The following is an 18,679-nucleotide window of genomic DNA, read 5'->3' as shown; positions in this document are numbered from 1 at the left end:
TCGTGGTCTAGTTGGGGCTGGGAGACCTCCGGAATCCAAGTCCAGAGCTCCTGGTAAGACGCTATACAGCCAATCACCTTTACTTCCCCCATGCACATCAATGAAAAGGCATCGTGTCTCTTTTTAAATGCGTTTATCTAATGGAAAGTAGTTATCACTGCTCATGATTTATTATTATTATTAGCATCCTCCCGAGGTACATTCCAGGGTTACGCAGGTGGCAGCAGCCGCCCCTTTGTGACTAGGTGACTAAGGGCCAGACGGCCCTCAGACTGATCACGACAGCCAATCAGGGTTCGTAGCCACAGAGCTGCACCAATTGGAGATTACCGAAGTCTCAACAAGGGCTAATTGGGGGGCTCAAAGCCGAGAAGAATGTGACTGGCGGACAGCGATCAATCAGAGGGGAGGAGCGGATCACCAATGTCCAATCAGAGGCTTTTAGATCTCGGTCGTGGGCGGTGCTGGCGTGAGGCCCACGCGCCAGCCAATCAGCAGGTGAGCGGCCGCCGGCGCGCGTGCGGGGGGCGGCCGGGGGGCGGGGCCTGTCTGCGCGTCGGAACGGTGGGCGCTGCGAAGAGCGAGGCTGGGTGAGGAGGGCTGGCTACCCGGGTCAGGGTTGGGGGCAGCGCGTGCACGCACCCGGCCAGGGTCTGGAGGTTGGGGACCGGGACGCGCGAGGGTTCGGGCGGGGCGCGTTCAGAGTTACGGGTTGCCGTGGGATTGTCCCTTCGAGCTACGGGATGCGGCGGGGAACGCTGACAGACCGAGTACCGGGCTAGGGTGGTGGCCAGCTCCGTCCAGGTGGCTGAGGGAGGAGGGACCCTGTTGCCATGGCAACGCACGTGTGCAGTCTGACGAACCTTTTCATCGCCTGAACGTGCGCACACCTTAAATCTGCCCCCTTGGCCACCCCCGCCCTAAACGGCCTCCATCATCTTTTGCTCGCAGTCAGCTGGGCTGCGACCAGCGCAAAAATAACCCACTTAGCAGCCGCCTGTCCTCCTCCCCAGCCTAGTTACCCCCCTCCTGCCCTCCCTGCTGCTGCCTCGTCCGCCGGCTGAGGGATTAAGCTTGCCCTGGGGCACTTGGTATAACAGGCCTTTGCGGTTAGACCACCTGGGCCAGTTCACAGCCAGCTCGTGGAATGGCCATAGCTGGGGTCCAGCGCGGCCGTCTCAAACTAGGGAAAGGCACGGTAGAGATGCTGCCACCTGGGAGAACTTGGGTATCCCCCAGAGACATTTTTTTAGGGCATTCAATGCAGAACCTTGTTCATAACAAGTACTCAGAAAATGGGGTCTTGACTGAAGACCACAGTGATGGCTTTCTATCCGTGGACCAGCGCTGTCCAAAGTTATATAAAGCGAACCAGATATGTAATTTCACATTTTTCTAGTAACCACATTTTTAAAAAAGGTTAAATTAGGGGCGCCTGGGTGACTCAGTGGGTTAAGCGTCTGCCTTCAGCTCAATTCATGATCCTGGGGTCCTGGGATTGAGTCCCCCATCGGACTCCTTGCTCAGCGGGGAGCCTGCTTCTCCCTCTGCCTGCCGCTCCCCCTGCTTGTGCGCGCTCTCTCTCTGTCAAATAAATGAATAAAATCTTTAAACAAAAACAAAGGTTAAATTAACTTTAGTATATTTTATTTAACCTGATATATCAAAATATCAATATTAAGTTACAATTAATCAATATTAAATTACTGGTATCTAAAATGGTATCTAACCATTTTTAATACGAGACCTTCAAAGTCTGGTGTGTACTTATAGTTACAGCACATCTCGGTTCAGACCAGACGTATTTCAAGTGCTGAAGAGTGGCATTTAGCTAATGGCCACCAGATGAGACTGGACAACCATAAGCATTTCTTATGTATGCGTGAGTTGTGGCTAAATGCATGAAACTCATCAACGTTCTTTGAAACTCTCTTCTGTGTGGGGAGCACTTCAATGAGGCAACAAAAAAACATTAAGGCCTGGTCTTCTCAGTCCAGTTGAGAAAACAGACATCCAAAAATTAAGCCACATTTTAAATGGTTATAATTAAGGCAATAGTAAAGATAACCAGGCAGGAGCTGATTGGCAGACAAGATGGCTGGTAATTATCTTTAGAAATTGTAGGGAGGGATACTTCAGGCTCTTAGGTAGAGGAAGGCTTGAGTCTGCTCTTGAAAGGTTGGTATGGTGTTTTGATTGAGTGGAACTGACCGTACCTTCTTTTATTTTTAGGGTTGAAAATTGGCAGTTCTGAGGCTTTCAGACGGAAGAAGACTTTCCTCTCTCACTGACAATCTCCACCATGATTCATAGCCTCTTCTTGATCAACTCCTCTGGAGATATTTTCCTGGAAAAACATTGGAAAAGTGTGGTCAGCCGTTCTGTTTGTGATTACTTTTTTGAGGCACAAGAGAGAGCCACTGAGGCAGAAAATGTACCTCCAGTTATCCCTACCCCTCACCACTATCTCTTAAGTGTTTACCGTCACAAGATCTTTTTTGTGGCCGTGATCCAGACAGAGGTCCCGCCTCTATTTGTCATTGAGTTCCTTCACCGGGTAGTGGACACGTTTCAGGTGCGTGAATGTGAGGAGGCTTGTACATGTAAATTATAAAGTATCTTTATGGTTCTTTTTCCATTGTATTCAGCTTCAACTAAGGAACTTTTTAAAAAATCAAAACTGACATTGCTCACTTCCTCTCCCGTAAGATTCTTGTTTCTCTGAATTGAATTGTCTGCATCTGAAATGACAAATTGAATACCTTTGAACCTGTTGCATAAGAAATCCACTCTACTTGGTATGATTGTATATAGTCATTTTAATTCTGGAGATTGGAGTTGCCCTACTTTTTGTTCATAAAGCAGAGGAATTTAGTTTTGAGTTTTGTTTTGTTTTTTTTAGTGGACTCGATGCTAGCCATTGTCAACTACATTGCTTAGAGTTGCATCAAAAAGTGATGAGGGTGTAAAGATATGTATATTTTCAAAAGTTAGGAAAAAGCTACTCCTTGGCAGGAGTAATTTGTGAACCCGAACACCATCCTGGGTTTGGGGTGCATATCCACAGCATGTCAGTATGGTGATGCACTCTCATTGCCAACTGAGATTGAAAAATCTTCTGTTCCTATAAGAATTTAAGTGACACATTTTACAAGACACAGTTTTCACTTTGCGTTTTTCTTTCAGGAATAGATTTGAAGATCTTGGGGGAGCAGGATATAGGGGAAGTATAAGTAAGTTATACCAGGATGTCAGCACCGTTTATAGCAGAGGATTTTAGGCTGCCCAGACTGTGAATTCAAACAGTGGGATCCTCCCTCCCAAAAGAATTGCTGAAATTCTAACTGTTATTATTTGCATAACTCAGTAAGTGAGAAGCAAGGGCCCTTTGGTTTAACTTCTGTGTCATGTGAAGTCTGGAATTAGTCATATGAATACAGAAATTGTAGAGTTAGAGAAGAAGAGGAGAATGATGACTCCGATATTATGATGAAATTAAAAGACAAGTCAAAAGGTCCTTTCATTTGCAGTCATATCTGTATCACATGTCTAGCACAGCTTTCATCCCAAGAACGTTAAAATATATTTCATAATTTTTTTCCCACCAATGTATGCTGGTAGCACAATTCTGGGTTTCCAGTTCTCATGTGGCATACCAGTTCCTTCCCACAGTAAAAACTTGAGAATTATAAATCCCAGTATGTGGAGGAACTGAAAGTAGAAGAACCCAGTATTATGACTTTAAACTACTCTCTTTGGGTCTTATTATGATTTCCACATATGATACTTGACCCCATACTAAGATTAACAGTCCCATTGCTGAAACCCAGCATTTGCTTCATACCACCATAGCAATGTTATGTAATTTATTGCAAGACAGGAAGTGAGAAAAGTTGTTTAATCTAGTGGAAACCACAGAGGAATTTGGGATAACAGTAAAGTCGCTGGTTTGGAAGTCTGGGACTTCAGAGTTTGTCATTTTTGAAGGATTTGTTGAAAGTAAATGGACATACCCTGATTTTAACGTCTTCTCTCTGGCTGCATTATTTTTTTAGTACTGGAATATGATGGAAGAGTTCCAGCTGTAGAATTGCATCCGCTTTTGCTATAGCAGTTTGTCATACTTACAGGTCTTCTTGCCAGTGACTCAGTTCGCATTATGTCTGATTTATAAAATCTCATGAGGTGTTTTATTTTTTTTTTCAAAAGAAAAGCACTCTTGGGAAGGAAATGTGTTACTTTTTTTTCCCTCTTAAATCCTCGTTTTTAAAGAAGAAATCTTGTTTTAGAAACACATTCCTGACTCTTAAGTGTTCTTGGATATTGGACTGTCTCTGATATTTGCCATTATCTGATGTAATTTAGATCACATCTGTAGTCTGTTCAGTTTTGGATGTCATGATTGTAGGAGCATGTTGGAAAACTAGAGCATATTAAAAGAAATGGCAAGGTGGTGGAACGATCTAGAAACCATACCACAGCATGAACAGCGTAAGGACCAAACAGTTTGGGAGAAAAAAAATTGAAGTAAAAGCTTGTAGCTGTCTTCAAATAACTGCGGGGCTGTTATGTAAATTTGTTCTGTAAGGCAGATCTAGGAAGCAAATTTCAGTTTAGCAAAAGAAAGAACTTTCTAATAAGCAGAGCTTTCCATGAATAGAATGGGCTTTCTCAAAAGGCTGATTTTCCCTTCAGCAGACGAATTCAAGGATGTATGACCATCTCAGAGGTCCTGTAAAAGATGTGACTGACGTTGCTAGAAGGGGCATTCCAAATGACTACAAGCATTTCTTTTGTTTTATCATCATGCATCACATTTTACAAAGTACTTTATAGTTTACAAAGCACTTGCACACATACTATCATTTAATCAATCATGCTTAGGTCTTAAAATATTCCTGTGCGTCCAGTGGTATTATCCTGATTATACTATTAAAAGAAATCAAGACCCGAATTGGCATGACTTTTCTAGTAAGTGACAATATGGTTACCACCCAGGTCTTCTGATTTGGAATCCAGCGTTTTTTCCACAACCTAGATCATTTAGTATCTAAGGCTTTCTTAGTAAAAGAACAAAACATTCTCAGAATCGTAGCATCTTAGTGTCCAGATGATCCGAAGAGATTTTCTGCTGTGCTAGTTCATCTCACTCATTTCATTTCCCTCTCATTTCGAATTTGCTGCATGAATGTTAAGGAATAGCACAACAGAAAGGGTTAAAAAGATTTTCAGGTCCAATCTGTGTCATATCAAGTATCATTATTTTGCATAGTTCTTTCAAATTCTTGTTCCTAAGCATGTATGATAGTCTAGATTCAGTTTTGTATTCTATATATTTTGTCTAGTTGAAGAAACGAACCCAAAAAGGTTAAATGACTTACTCTTAATTTATAAAAGAAGTTAGTAATGACACTAGTACTATAAGCCAGTCCAGTGTTCTTTCTACCAAACTGGGCCACTTAAGAGGACTGTGGTTATTCCCTCATGGTAGAAGAATATCCCAGAAGCACTGTGTAAACACATGGACAGGACTAGATCCTTATTCTCTAGGAAGATTCTTTCTCTTTATTACAGTCTCTGAATGATTTATATTATGTATATTGTATTTTCATCAGGATTATTTTGGAGTCTGTTCAGAGCCAGTGATCAAAGACAACGTGGTTGTGGTTTATGAGGTACTGGAAGAGATGCTTGACAATGGGTTTCCACTGGCTACCGAGTCAAACATCCTCAAAGAACTGATAAAGCCTCCCACTATCCTTCGAACGGTTGTCAACACCATAACAGGTATGGAGAAAGGGGAAACCCACAGAGAGCTGCCATCCTGGGTGTGGCTTCCTCCGGTGATGTACGTTGTTTTGAGTGCTTGTCTTTGGGGCTCTCAGATGTCCAGGTGCTTTAATTTTGCTCGTTACTGTCTTTGATTATGACCTGAAATATGTCTTTGTTATGTAGAAAGTACCCTGATTTCAATGCCAGAATAAAGTGTGCTCCTTTAAAAAGATTTTTTTTCTGAATGCAGAAGAAACGCTTGATTATTATAGAAATGTCAGAGACACAGAAAAGCACAAAGAACTTGAAAATAACTTTTTTTTAAAAAAGATTTTGTCAGAGAGAGAGAAAAGCAGAAGCAGGGGGAGCAGCAGGCAGAGGGAGAAGCAGGCTCCCCACTGAGTAAGGGGCCTGATGCAGGACTCGATCCCAGGACCCTGGGATCATGACCCGAGCCAAAGGCAGATGCTTAACCAACTGAGCCACCCAGGCGTCCCAAACATAACTCAATCCTGCCACTCAATCCTCAATCCAAAATACGTTTTGACATATTTTTTGTCTTTTCTAAACAGATGAATAATAGATGCATAGAACTTTTTAAAAACAACTCTTGTATATTTTTTATAACTTTCATCAATATTTTGTGAACATTATCCTATTATGATACATTTTCTCCTACATGGTTTTTGGTGACTTTGTAATTTTCTTCCATATGGAATAGACCTTAAGTTATTTACTCAGTCTGTGTTTTTGATGTTTCTGATTTTTTGTTCTTTTATTTTTTAATTTTTAATTTTTAATTTTTTTCAAGATTTTATTTATTTATTTGACAGAGAGAGAGACAGCCAGTGAGAGAGGGAACACAAGCAGGGGGAGTGGGAGTGGAAAAAGCAGGCTCCCAGCGGAGCAGGGAGCTGGGTGTGGGGCTCAATCCCAGGATCCTGGGATCATGCCCCAAGCCGAAGGCAGATGCTTAAGGACTGAGCCACCCAGGTGCCCCAGATTTTTTGTTCTTTTAAATAACAAGGAATTAACATTCTTTTACTTAAATCTTTGTGTACATGTAGGATGATTTGTTTTCAGTACAAGCAATGGAAGTACTAGATCAAAGGGCGTGCACATTTTAAGGACTTTAATGCTTGTGCCAAATTGCCCTCCAGAAAATTTATACTTTCAGTAGCAGTTTCTATGCCTCCTATTATTAATTTTTTCAAAACTTTGGCAATTTAGTAGTTTAGTCATATCTTTTTTTTTTTAAGATTTTATTTATCTATTTGACAGCGAGGGAGTGCACAAGCAGGGGCGCAGGGGAGGGAGGAGCAGGCTCCCCACTGAGCAGGGAGCCTGATATGGGGCTTGATCCCAGGACCCTGAGATCGTGACCCGAGCCGAAGGCAGGTGCTTAACTGACTGAGCAACCCAGGCGCCCCGAAAATAAATATTTTTTAAAAAGTTCAAGAGCAGGACAGAAAATGTGTCCCATCAGATAGATACAATAAATATTTTTTAAAAAGTTCAAGAGCAGGAGAGAAAATGTGTCCCATATTATAAAGTTTTGGTAATTTTAAAAACATAGTATTGGCCCAGTAATAGACAAATAGATGATTGGGAAGAGGTAGAAAGTTCAGAAACAGGGTACCTGGGTGGCTCAATCCATTAAGCATCTGCCTTCATCTCAGGTCATGATTCCAGTGTCCTGGGATCGAGTCCCACATTGCGCTCCCTGCTCAGAGTCCAGAGTCTGCTTCTCCCTCTGCTGCGCACTCTCTGTCTCTCTGTCAAATAAATAAATAAAATCTTTAAAAAAAAAAAAAAAAGAGAAGAAAAGACAAAGTTCAGAAACAGACCCTTGCTTTTGTAGGAATTTGGTATAGAGATGTCATATATCAAATCAGTAGGCCAGGGGCCAATCAGTAAATATTGTATTAGGACAGTCAGCTTTGATATAGAACAAAATCAAGTCCCCCTACCCATTCTGTACACAAAATAAATTCCAGCAAGGTCAGAGAGTTAAATACAAACCTTACAACTGTTAGAAGAAGACATAGGGGAATGTCTTTTTGATCTCAGAGAAGGGAAGGTCTTCTTTTTTTAAAAGTGTATTTTCTTCTAGTTCTTTTATGGTTTTATTTTTGGACTTAATTCTTTAATCCACTTGGAAATTAACTTGGTATACAGTGTAAAGTAAGGCTCCATGTTTATTTCTCCAAAATTGTTTACCAGCTTTCCTAGCACCATTTATTAAATAACTTAACCTTTTTCCCTGTTTTAAAATATTTTTATCTTGTACTAAGCCACTGTGAATTCTTTGTCTGTTTTTAGGCTTCCTGCCTTATCATACTGCTTTAATTGTATAGCTTGATGACATGTTTTAATATATGGTTCCTCTTTTTAAGAAAACACATTTGTTAGGTTTTTCAATATTCTGGGTTCATTTAACTCTTAAACTCTTTGTTAGTGCCTGAATCATTTATTAATACTGTGTCATTTTTCTGAATCTCTCTTAAATCTAGAAAAAGTTACCTAAGAGTCAATTTTGAAAAGCTGAAATGTTTTGCAAACATGCTGAATATATGTGTGTGTTTAATGTTTCTTTCTTTAGATTAAAAACATCCAGGTTACAAAAGAAGGAAATAGATTTTTAATTAGTTATAATATTTCAGAATTTCAGCAGAGAACTTTTAGGTTAAAAAAAATATTTTTGATGCTTGTCGGGGGAAAAAAAACAAGGAATTGATTTAAAACTCTTATAGACAGGGAAAGACCTAATTTGTATTCTTTTTCTAAGGCTCAGTATTAGTGGTAGTAAAATGTGTACATTTTAATAACTAGCATAAATGTACTTAAGAACCTACCTTAAACTAGAATACTGGTTTTAGCCATGAAAATTTTATGTTAATATGTAGATCACCATCCCTGCTGAAAGCCAGTACATTATTTAAGCTACATGCTATTGTGAAATTTGAGAGACCAAGTTCAAGTTTCTTTCAAAACCAAAATATGATATCTCTTTCTCAGGTAACTTTTTAACCTTTATACTGCTCAAATAGGCAGACCAGATGGCAACAAGTTCTTAGAATAGACTAGGTTACCCAGATAGAAGTTGAGAAAACTTTTTTTGAAAAATGTTCCAATTGAGTACATGTATAATGGGAGCATAGAAACTTCTAGGGAAGTGTTCTATGATTATTAGATAATTAGTTACATCTAATTATCTAGTTGGAATTAAATTACAGTCAAATTCATTATCTTAGGAAGCACCAATGTGGGTGACCAGCTTCCTACTGGACAGTTGTCAGTGGTGCCCTGGCGAAGGACTGGGGTGAAGTACACCAACAACGAGGCCTATTTTGATGTGATCGAAGAGATTGATGCCATCATTGATAAATCAGGTAGGTGCTTTTAATTTGTTTTGAGAACTAGAAAGTGGAAAGAGTCTCCTTCATGTAATGCTTGCTAGTATCAGAATTATCCCCCATTCAAGATCATTCATTTTAATTTAGTGCCTACTTTTTGTCAAACACTGTGCCAGGTACTAGGAATAGACGTAAATATTTTGTTGCCGATGACATGATCATATATATAGGAACCCCTAAAGACTCAACAAAAAACTGTTCGAACTAATAAACAAATTCTGTAAAGTTGCAAGGTACACAATCAGCATAAAAACCAGTAGCATTTCTAAATACAAACAACGAGCTATGCTAAAAGAAAATGAAGAAAACAGTCCCATTTACAATAGCACCAAAAAGAATAAAATAGGAATAAACTTAACTCATACTCAGAAAATTATAAAACATCGATGAAGGAAATTAAGGAAGACACAAATAAAGGGAAAGACATCCTGTGTTCATGGAGTGGAAGAATTAATATTACTAAAATGTTCAGGGGCACCTGGATGGTTCAGTTGGTTAAGGGTGTGCCTTCAGCTCAGGTCATGATCCCAGGGTCGGTCCTGGGATTGAGCCCCATGTTGGGCTCTCTGCTCCGCAGGGAGTCTGCTTCTTCCTCTCCTTCCGACCCCCCCCCCCCGCTCCCCGGCTCATGCTTGCTCTCTCTCAAATAAATAAATCTTTAAGAAAAAAAAGATTCTCTCTCTCACCCTCTGCCCCTCCTCCTCCCTGCCTTTTAAGCAAAAATAAAATTTTTTTAAATTAAAAAATAAAAGTTCATATTACCCAAAGCTATCTACAGATTCAGTGTAATCCCCATCAAAATCCCGATGGCATTCTTTACAGAAGTAGAAAAAACAATCCTAAAATTCATATGGACCCACAAAAGAACCTAAATAGCCAAAGCAATCTTGAGCAAGAACAATAAAGCTGGAGACTTCATACCTCTTGATTTCAAAATATATCACAAAGCTACACTAATTGAAACTATTCTGCTGGCATAAAAACAGACACATAGGCCAATGAAACAGAATAGAGTTCAGAAATAAAACCACACATTTACAGTCAGCTGATCTTTGACAGGAGAACCAAGATTATACCGTGGGGAAGGGATAGTCTCTTCATTAAATGATGCTGGGGAAATGGAATATCCACACGTGGAAGAATAAAATTGGACCCTTATCTCACACCAAAAAAATACAAAAAACAAAACTCAAAACGGATTAAAGACTTAAATGTAAAATGTGAAATCATAAAACTGCTAGACGACATAGGGAAAGAGCTTCTTGATACTGGTCTGGGCAATGACTTTTTTGGATATGACACCAAAAGCAAAAGTAGACGATTAGGATTGCATCAAACTAAAACGTTTCTGCACAACAAAAACAGTCAACAGAGTGAAAAGGCAACCTGTGGGAGATGCTCAAGGAGACCGTGTTGAGTGAAAGAAAAGTTCAGAACTGTGAAAAAGCAAGAGCATTTGAATGCTGTGCAAAGAAAGGGAAACCTGCAGAAAGTACTGAGGAAGAAGAGCTAGAAAAACAGAAAACCAGGCGAGGTTAGGAGAAAGGAGGGTTTTCCGAAGGGAGAAGTGGTCGACAATGGCATGCTACAGAAAGTCCTGTAGGATAAAGATGAAAAGTGTCCGTTTGATTCGTTAGTGACCATAGAGCAGTTTCTATGAAGTTTTCCGAACCACTGGCTACAATGATATCCTGTTTGATTCTGGTACTAGATGGAAAACTTTACACTAATAACTGTCTTATTAATCTTTTATCCCCATTGCTTCATCATAGTGTTTCTTTTTTTTTTTTTAAGATTTTATTTATTTATTAGAGAGACAGCCAGCGAGAGAGGGAACACAAGCAGGGGGAGTGGGAGAGGAAGAAGCAGGCTCATAGCGGAGGAGCCTGATGTGGGGCTCGATCCCATAACGCCGGGATCACGCCCTGAGCCAAAGGCAGATGCTTAACGACTGAGCCACACAGGCGCCCCATCATCATAGTGTTTCATACTTGATATGCAGTTGATAAATGTTTAGAAGGATGGACCAATGTATTGGGTAGATGAATTGGACAGATAGAAGGAAAGAAGGAAGAAAGGGAGGGAGGGAGGGAGGGAGAAGACAAAAGTTGGGGAGGAAAAGAGAAAGTTAAAGAAGGAGGTAGGGAGGAAATAAGTTGGTTGTGAAAGACAGAAAAGCGTTGAATAACCTCTTACCGGCTTTTTGTCTTATTCCTATCTCAGGTTCCACAATTACTGCTGAGATACAGGGGGTCATTGATGCCTGTGTCAAGCTGACTGGAATGCCAGACCTTACGCTTTCCTTCATGGTAAAGTCCTAAACCACAGCTTCAGATCTCGGGATGGCAGATTAACTGCTTCTGGGAAGACAGTGGTGAGAATGGAACGGAACAGTAAGAATTAATTAAGGACAGGGATGCCTGGGTGGGTCAGTCAGTTAGGTGTCCGACTCTCGATCTCAGCTCAGGTCTTGATCTCAGGGTCGTGAGTTTAAGCCACACTGGGTGTGGAGCCTACTTAAAAGAAAAGAAAAAAATAATTCAGGACAGCCACAAAGCTTGTATCAGGCTTGAGATACGGAATTTGTGTGTGTGTGTGTGTGTGTGTGTGTGTACATGCATTTAAATAAAGACAGCATCTGAATGTCTTTCCCAAAAGAAATGCGGGTGTTTAATTCCTACTTCTTGCTTTTCCTTGCCTGGTGACTGCAGAACCCCAGGTTGTTGGATGATGTCAGCTTCCATCCCTGTGTTCGTTTCAAGCGCTGGGAATCTGAGCGTATCCTCTCCTTCATCCCTCCGGATGGAAACTTTCGCCTGCTCTCTTACCATGTCAGTGCACAGAAGTAAGCAGCCCTTACAATTAAGAATAGAATCTGTGTATATGTGTATATGTGGAAACAGTATCCGTAGTGATTAAGGACTCAAGCTCTAGAGTTACCTGGATTCAAATTCCAGTTTCTGTACTTACTAATCGGGTAACCTCAGGTGAGTTGTTTAACCTTTCTGTGTCTGTTTTCTTATCAGTAAGTGGAAATGGACCTTGTTTGAACAAAAAATGGACCTTGTTTGAAGATTAAATAAAACAGTCTAAATAGTGCTTAACACAAAGTTGGTGCTCGTGAAGTTCACTGCTGTTTTTGTTGTTGTTATATGTCTAAACAAGAACACTTTTTTTCTCAAATTGTAATCCGAGTACACCTGTACTCAATCACCCGACCCAAAAGAGCATTAAACATGAAAAACCATAAAAGGCAGTCATTTTTGATCTTGAACATTCTCTTTATATCGTCAGAGGACTTTCGAAGCCCTTAGTAGAAGGTGTGTAGAAGGTACAGACCGAGGAGAGCCGTGCCGCCTCAGAGCCACCAATACTTTCCTGGGCGATTGGGAACAGATCATTTAGGAAAATACCTGCGTGCTTGAGAGCAAAGGCTCTGGGCTCAGACTGCCTACCTTTAAACCCCATCTTCAGTATTTATGATACATGACCTTGGGCAAGTTACTTAATCTTAGTGAAGTATAAGGACATCATTATTTATGTTTAAATCGGGACAGGAGCAGTCCCTACTTCACACTTATTGGGAGGATTAAACAAGATAATGGAGCTTAAACATCTAGCATAGTACTGGCATACAGGAGTGTTTAATAGATGTTAAGAACTATTATTGCTTTGTTATTACTCTGTGATTTCTCTATTTCCTGTTCTGTCCTATCATGACAACCTACGATATGTACCTCGTAAGGTTTTTGCGAGGATCAGAGGACGTTAGGTAAAAGCACTCCCAAGAAATTATAAAAGATCCATGAGGTATGAATAGAACTCTCCCAAGTACAAATAATTATTGGTCACATGTCGTAAAGTAAAACACAGAGAGATGGTGACTCCTAATTTTTATCTCTAGTGCCTTTCTCCTAATAGGCTTAGTATACTCTGGTTTTTGTTAATATCATTCAGAGTCTTTAGAAGAGTTAGCTCACTTACTAGACAGCATCTTAGCTTTACAAAAAGAAAAAAAATTCAGGATTACTGGGGTTTTCCCTGTGCTTTTTTTTTTTAATATAAAGAGTAAAGAAGTAGGTAAGGAAGGAAAAGCTGTCAATGGGGCCAAAAAAAAAAAAAAAAAAGCTTGTATAAAAGAAGAAAATGTTGCCATTTTTCCAGTGTAGTAATGAATGTAGTAATGGGTTTTTTGTCTCTCTCTTTTCTAGTCTGGTGGCAATTCCAGTGTATGTCAAACATAACATCAGTTTCCGGGACAGTAGTTCACTTGGACGCTTTGAAATAACAGTGGGACCGAAGCAGACTATGGGGAAGACCATAGAGGGAGTGATCGTCACCAGCCAGATGCCCAAAGGGGTCCTGAATATGAGCCTCACTCCATCGCAGGGGACACATACATTTGACCCAGTTACCAAGGTAGGAGGAGATTAAGCAGGAGGTTTTGAATTGCTGATACTAAATAGAAGTATTTCTGCAGGAGCCCTCTGCATAGATGTTATACCTTGTTGAAAGGGAAGCTTAATCAAAGGGACATCCTTTTTCTCCTTGAGATAATTTATGGTGACAAATAGTTTTCTCTATTGAAAACCACTTTAGACGCAGCTTGTAATACTGTGAACAGATGCCCTGAGGTTAGAGCTCAACCACCTCGAATGAAGGGTTCCACTGTAACTTCTTTCTTTTTCTTTGAAGATGCTGTCGTGGGATGTAGGAAAAATAAATCCCCAAAAGCTACCAAGTTTGAAGGGGACCATGAGTCTTCAGGCTGGAGCTTCCAAACCAGATGAGAACCCCACAATTAACCTGCAGTTTAAGATCCAGCAGCTGGCCATTTCTGGTGAGTGACTCACGACTTCTGTGGCTTCATGAGAACAGAAGTGGCTCTCCAGTAGGACAGCTGGCTCCCCATTTATGGAGCTTGGTTTCATTACCTGATAGGTAATCTTGAGTAAAATCTTCTCTAGCATTTCTGGGGAAAGTTCATCATCCTTTCTTTGAAGTTGGCTGAAGTGATCTGACTGTCAATGTATAAGACACAGTTGAGAAGGAAATAGTGTGGGTAGACGGAGTGTTGGCAAGCAGGTGTTGAGTCATCCTGGGGTTGTCCGTTTGGGGTTCCCAAGGTTTTCAGGATGGGAAGCTTCTGTGTTCTCAGCTGGTGACTGAGAAGAAGAATTTCTCCTCCTTTCCCCCAGATTCAGAAGGACTTTCATATTTGCTTTTATTACCATGTGGAACCCACGTGAGCCCGCTGAGGTCTGCACCTATCTCAGAATGGTGATGATGATAGTTACTGCCTACCAGCATTTACTGTGTTCCAGGCACTGTTTTAAGCTCTTTTCATCTATGTTATTATTTAATCCTTAGAACAATTGTGTAAGGTAGATAGGAGATGACTTCAGCTTTATATAAACTTCCTATTTTTCTTTACCAACAGAACTTGTCTAGTTTAAGTGGTTAACATTCGCTTCAATTATAAACTCTTTCATCTTAAAACACTTCACAAATTTTAAAACCCTACACAGTATAAAATGTTTTGCTTAGTACAGTGAGAATACTTAGGAAGCATTCATTTATTCATTCATTAAGTTATATTTTATTTCATTATTCATTAATTTTATTATTAATTCATGTATTCCGTCCAATAGCTTGAGAAAAACATGGAGGGGTCTTATTTTTTCTTTATCCTCGTTTCAGTCTGCATGGAAGTTTCTGCCCTTGCCACTTTGCAGACAGGTCTTCCAATAGGATAGCTTTTTGTTGGAGCAGTTTGTTATCAGTATATGGACAAAGAGTGAAAAATCTGTGAGCTTCAGAAAAGTGAAATAAATAAGGGACAATTATTATTATTTTTCTGGTTCATTGTTACAACTATCTCTATCCCTCTGATCCCTCTGAATTAAAATAAACAGACATGCTACATGCTCCTTTTTGAATAATGCCTATCTTCCTTCCTTCCAGGACTCAAGGTGAATCGTCTGGATATGTATGGAGAAAAGTACAAACCCTTTAAGGGCATAAAATACATGACCAAAGCTGGAAAGTTCCAAGTTCGAACCTGAAGGGAAAGTTTTGCAAAAAGAACAGTCACGAACGCTTTTTCATTTCTTACTTGTCTAAAAGTAAAAAATATCAGCCTGTCTCCTAGGTCCGTATCCCCTTCTGGACCCACCCGCTCCCTTTTTTCCTTAGCCTTCAGTGCCCGGGAGCTAATCAAGGGAGAGAAGGGTCACCAGGGAGAACCAGACAGAACTGAAACACAGTCGGCACCAACTCAGGTCTGTGAGAAGAGATGTGTGACGGAGGGTAGAGACACTTGATGCCATATTTAACTATTTTCAGCGTGGTAACCATAGAAACAGACTAGCGTTTGTTACTTGCTTGGCTTTAATGATCTAAAGCCAATGAATGACTCCTTTTTGTTTTTTAAGGTAGAAAGAAAGATTAGAAAGAAGGAAAGAAAGCTTGGAAGAAAATGGTGCTAGTCACAGAAAAGCTAGTTAAGGATCTGATCTATGAGGGAGAAGAAAGGAAACAGTCCTGAAGAAGCGTAAGGACACAGGCTCAAGTGAAGGGGGCAGGAAAAGCAGTCAAGCCCCACCTGAAGGAGGGTTGGAAGGAAAAGAGGGAGTTGGTTTCTTTCTGATCCCTCTACTTTCACATATATACAAAATCATCAGTGCTTCTAGAAGTGAACTGGAAGCTTCTGAAATTCGAGTCCGCTAATGACATGGAAAACCCCAGTAGAATCAGATTTTCCCTTGAAGACTGTGACAATATCCGACCAGTTTTCAGATACTAACTACTGTTTGCCTTTAGCACTTGGTCTGTCATCTTCTGTGAGAAGGTGACCTGCCCTCTTCCTGGCGGAGGCTGCCTGAAATGCCCCTTTCCCCAACCCAAAACAGTTTACTCACTTTATGTTGCAGAATTCACCAGCCTTTTTCCTGTTACCCAAGGACAGTTTCAGAAAAGCCAATCCCGTAATCCCAGGGCAGCCAGATTTTGTGTCACAGTGTCAGAGTGTAGATGACCAACCCATTCTTCACGAAGTGCACCACAGCTGTAACCGAGTGACTCCTTATTTACACTCGGCAGTGCTGGACTAGTGCTGGAGTCGAAGCCTTGCTGTCTGACACTTTTCCATCAGTAACCCTAAGTTAAAAGAATGCTCCCCATCGAGGGGCATGGTTAATCCTGGAAGCTAATCAGTAAAGTTATCTCCTTGGAGTCTTCTGTGCTCGACTCTATAATAGATCTATTAGTAATATAGATCTACTGGTCCATCTTTGTTTTGAGGCAAAAAATAATAATAAAATAAAATTCCCTAACCCTTTGAATAAAACTGATACTGAAGGAGGATGGGCCATGTTGATCACGTGTAACCCAGTTTAAGAAACATGGCAGCTGAGGGAGTACCTCAGACTTTCCCAATGGGTAATTTTTATTTTAGTTCAATATGCCTATTACCCATTTAAATATTTATATAAAAGACAGGTTTTAAAATTATTATTGTTATAGCTTAAGGAGTGATATTGTGCTGTGCTTCATGCATGGAGAAAAATGACCTCTACTCTCCAAACCCTACAATTTTTCTCTAAAGCCCTATTTCCAAATCCTTCAGCAATTTTGTTTTGCTAGTTTTATCTCCCTACTTCCTGGACTTGTTTTTGCTGCAGAGTAATGTTGCTTTGTGGTTTTCCTCTGGGATAGATTGTGCTGTATACAAACAGGTGTGTTTCATACTCCCATCACTCCAGAATTTGTCCTGAGTGACTATGTCCTGTATACGCACCTGGCAGGGTAGGGGGAACAGCTCTGCCTATGATTCCAGAATACTCGGAATTACTTCTTCTGAGGGCTCTGGAGGATTGTAAGGTTTCCTAGGTCATAGGAAAACAACCAGTCTTGGTCCCTGGATATTTTTAGGTTTATAAATCCAGCTGTGATATTTCCTCCCGTACAGTTCATCCTAATTTCAAGGGAAGAACTTGAGGAGAAATAAAGTATCTAGGGTGTGGGACCTGCAGGCCTTAGCATGTGAAGTTATGGGTCACCGTGCAGCGAACCTCTGGAGCCCAGTGAGCACCACTGCTACCACCCGGTGGGGTGTCAGCGTAAGGAGTGCAGGGCGTCTTGGTTGAGCTGTTCAATTCCAGATGTGTTTAACACGTGTGGAAGTACCTCTTGTATTTAAATCGTAATAAAGTTGAGTTTTACCAGTTCTCCGTGTCCTAAGTCTTGTTACTGAGACTCATGGTAGTGTTATGCCAGGCAGGCCTCGGTGGAAGCAGTAAGGAATAAATCATTTCTGGAGGACCTTACTACTTTTGTCTTTTCAACCAGTAGACCTAACGCCATAGGTATGGTGTGATTCTCGTTACCTCTGAAAATAGGGGATGTTGGTATTAATGTTATTTTTAAGGTTGTAAGAACAAAGGTGAAGATCAGTCATTTTTCCCCACTAAAGACCAGCCATGAAAGCTGCTGATGGCTATTCTAGTGCTTTCCCCACGCTCGTGATCTTAGATTGGTCAGTTCGGGCGTGAAATGGAAGAGAAGTCATGGGCAGTCTTTGTAAAGTGTGGACACCGGTTGTTATCCCCTGTCTGTACTGATAGCCTTTGGTAGATCCCTCGTGGCCATGGAAAGACATTAAGGCTGTTTTCCGTTTACCAAGTGCAGTGTTTGGTGTCTGTCTTAGTTGTTAACACAGGTCTTCCCGTGCCATGGCTGTGCTGGTTGCGCTGTGGTGTGACCAGGTGAATTTTATAATACATGTACTTTCCTCTGTGGCCAGTAGGTGGTGACTCAGTGCTGGCAATGGGGTTAATTTTTTTAATTGTTAGAATTTTAAAGGAGGGAATTAAATTTGAAACTCATTAACTTTTCCCCAAGATTTCAAGTACTGGGGATTATGTGAGTTTTTGCTTTTGAAGTTAAACATGGAACCAAAAATTTATGACACTTTTTGATAACCAGACCTAAGACCGGGGCTCTAGGAGGATAGCAGTTTCCATCATGAGTTGCCTACGTCTTTACCCACTAAAATGCATTGCATGGCTACCTAAGACTCTTTCTTGTTCTTCAGGTCTGTTAGTGTCTGTTTGCTTTATTAACCAGCTGGGGTAAGGAGCTATTTAAGTTCACCTTCTATTCCTTTTCCTGGCCTGACAAGTTCCAGACATTTTACCCTAAAGTTCCTAGTTCACACCGGGTAATGATGTGGTGGTGTTCTCTGGATATATTTAGTGTAATTCAAAGGAATCTGTTTGCCGGGCTGGGACTCTGCCCTGTAGCTTGGTCCGCGGCCTCTTGTGAGCAATTGTCTTCCTCCAGTCTGTGGTTGCCAGGACCTCACCCAGAGGAATGTTGGGGCCTGTAACTTGGCGTTTCCATCCCAGGAAGCCTTGCCGCTTTGGTTCATTTCATTCATTCGGGTCTCTGAAGAAAGGCTTGTCTTGCAAAGGGGGGGAAGGGGGTGAAAC

General features: G+C 40.9%; 1 protein-coding gene across 1 annotated transcript; it reads left to right on the top strand.

The window, feature by feature from the left end:
• The first annotated feature begins 518 nt into the window (after positions 1-518).
• AP3M2 (adaptor related protein complex 3 subunit mu 2) lies at positions 519-17,416 on the top strand. The gene is made up of 9 exons (XM_026485651.4): positions 519-590; positions 2,233-2,575; positions 5,616-5,787; positions 9,027-9,164; positions 11,412-11,497; positions 11,900-12,033; positions 13,400-13,607; positions 13,884-14,028; positions 15,153-17,416. The coding sequence occupies exons 2-9, from the start codon at positions 2,303-2,305 to the stop codon at positions 15,251-15,253; spliced, it is 1,257 nt and encodes a 418-aa protein (XP_026341436.1). The 5' UTR covers positions 519-590; positions 2,233-2,302; the 3' UTR covers positions 15,254-17,416.
• Positions 17,417-18,679: the final 1,263 nt, after the last annotated feature.

This window comes from Ursus arctos, unplaced genomic scaffold (genome assembly GCF_023065955.2).
Source record: "Ursus arctos isolate Adak ecotype North America unplaced genomic scaffold, UrsArc2.0 scaffold_27, whole genome shotgun sequence".
Classification (NCBI taxonomy): Eukaryota; Metazoa; Chordata; class Mammalia; order Carnivora; family Ursidae; genus Ursus; species Ursus arctos.
Note: the sequence above shows the minus strand (reverse complement) of the source record. Positions and strands in the feature narration are given on the sequence as shown.

What these genes read in the sequence shown, in the direction of transcription:
- AP3M2 (XM_026485651.4), top strand. Translation starts at nt 2,303, where the DNA reads ATGATTCATAGCCTCTTCTTGATCAACTCCTCTGGAGATATTTTCCTG. An exon ending in ACCTTACGCTTTCCTTCATG is followed by an intron (nt 11,498 to 11,899) that starts GTAAAGTCCTAA and finishes TGGTGACTGCAG; the next exon opens with AACCCCAGGTTGTTGGATGA. An exon ending in TACCATGTCAGTGCACAGAA is followed by an intron (nt 12,034 to 13,399) that starts GTAAGCAGCCCT and finishes TCTCTTTTCTAG; the next exon opens with TCTGGTGGCAATTCCAGTGT.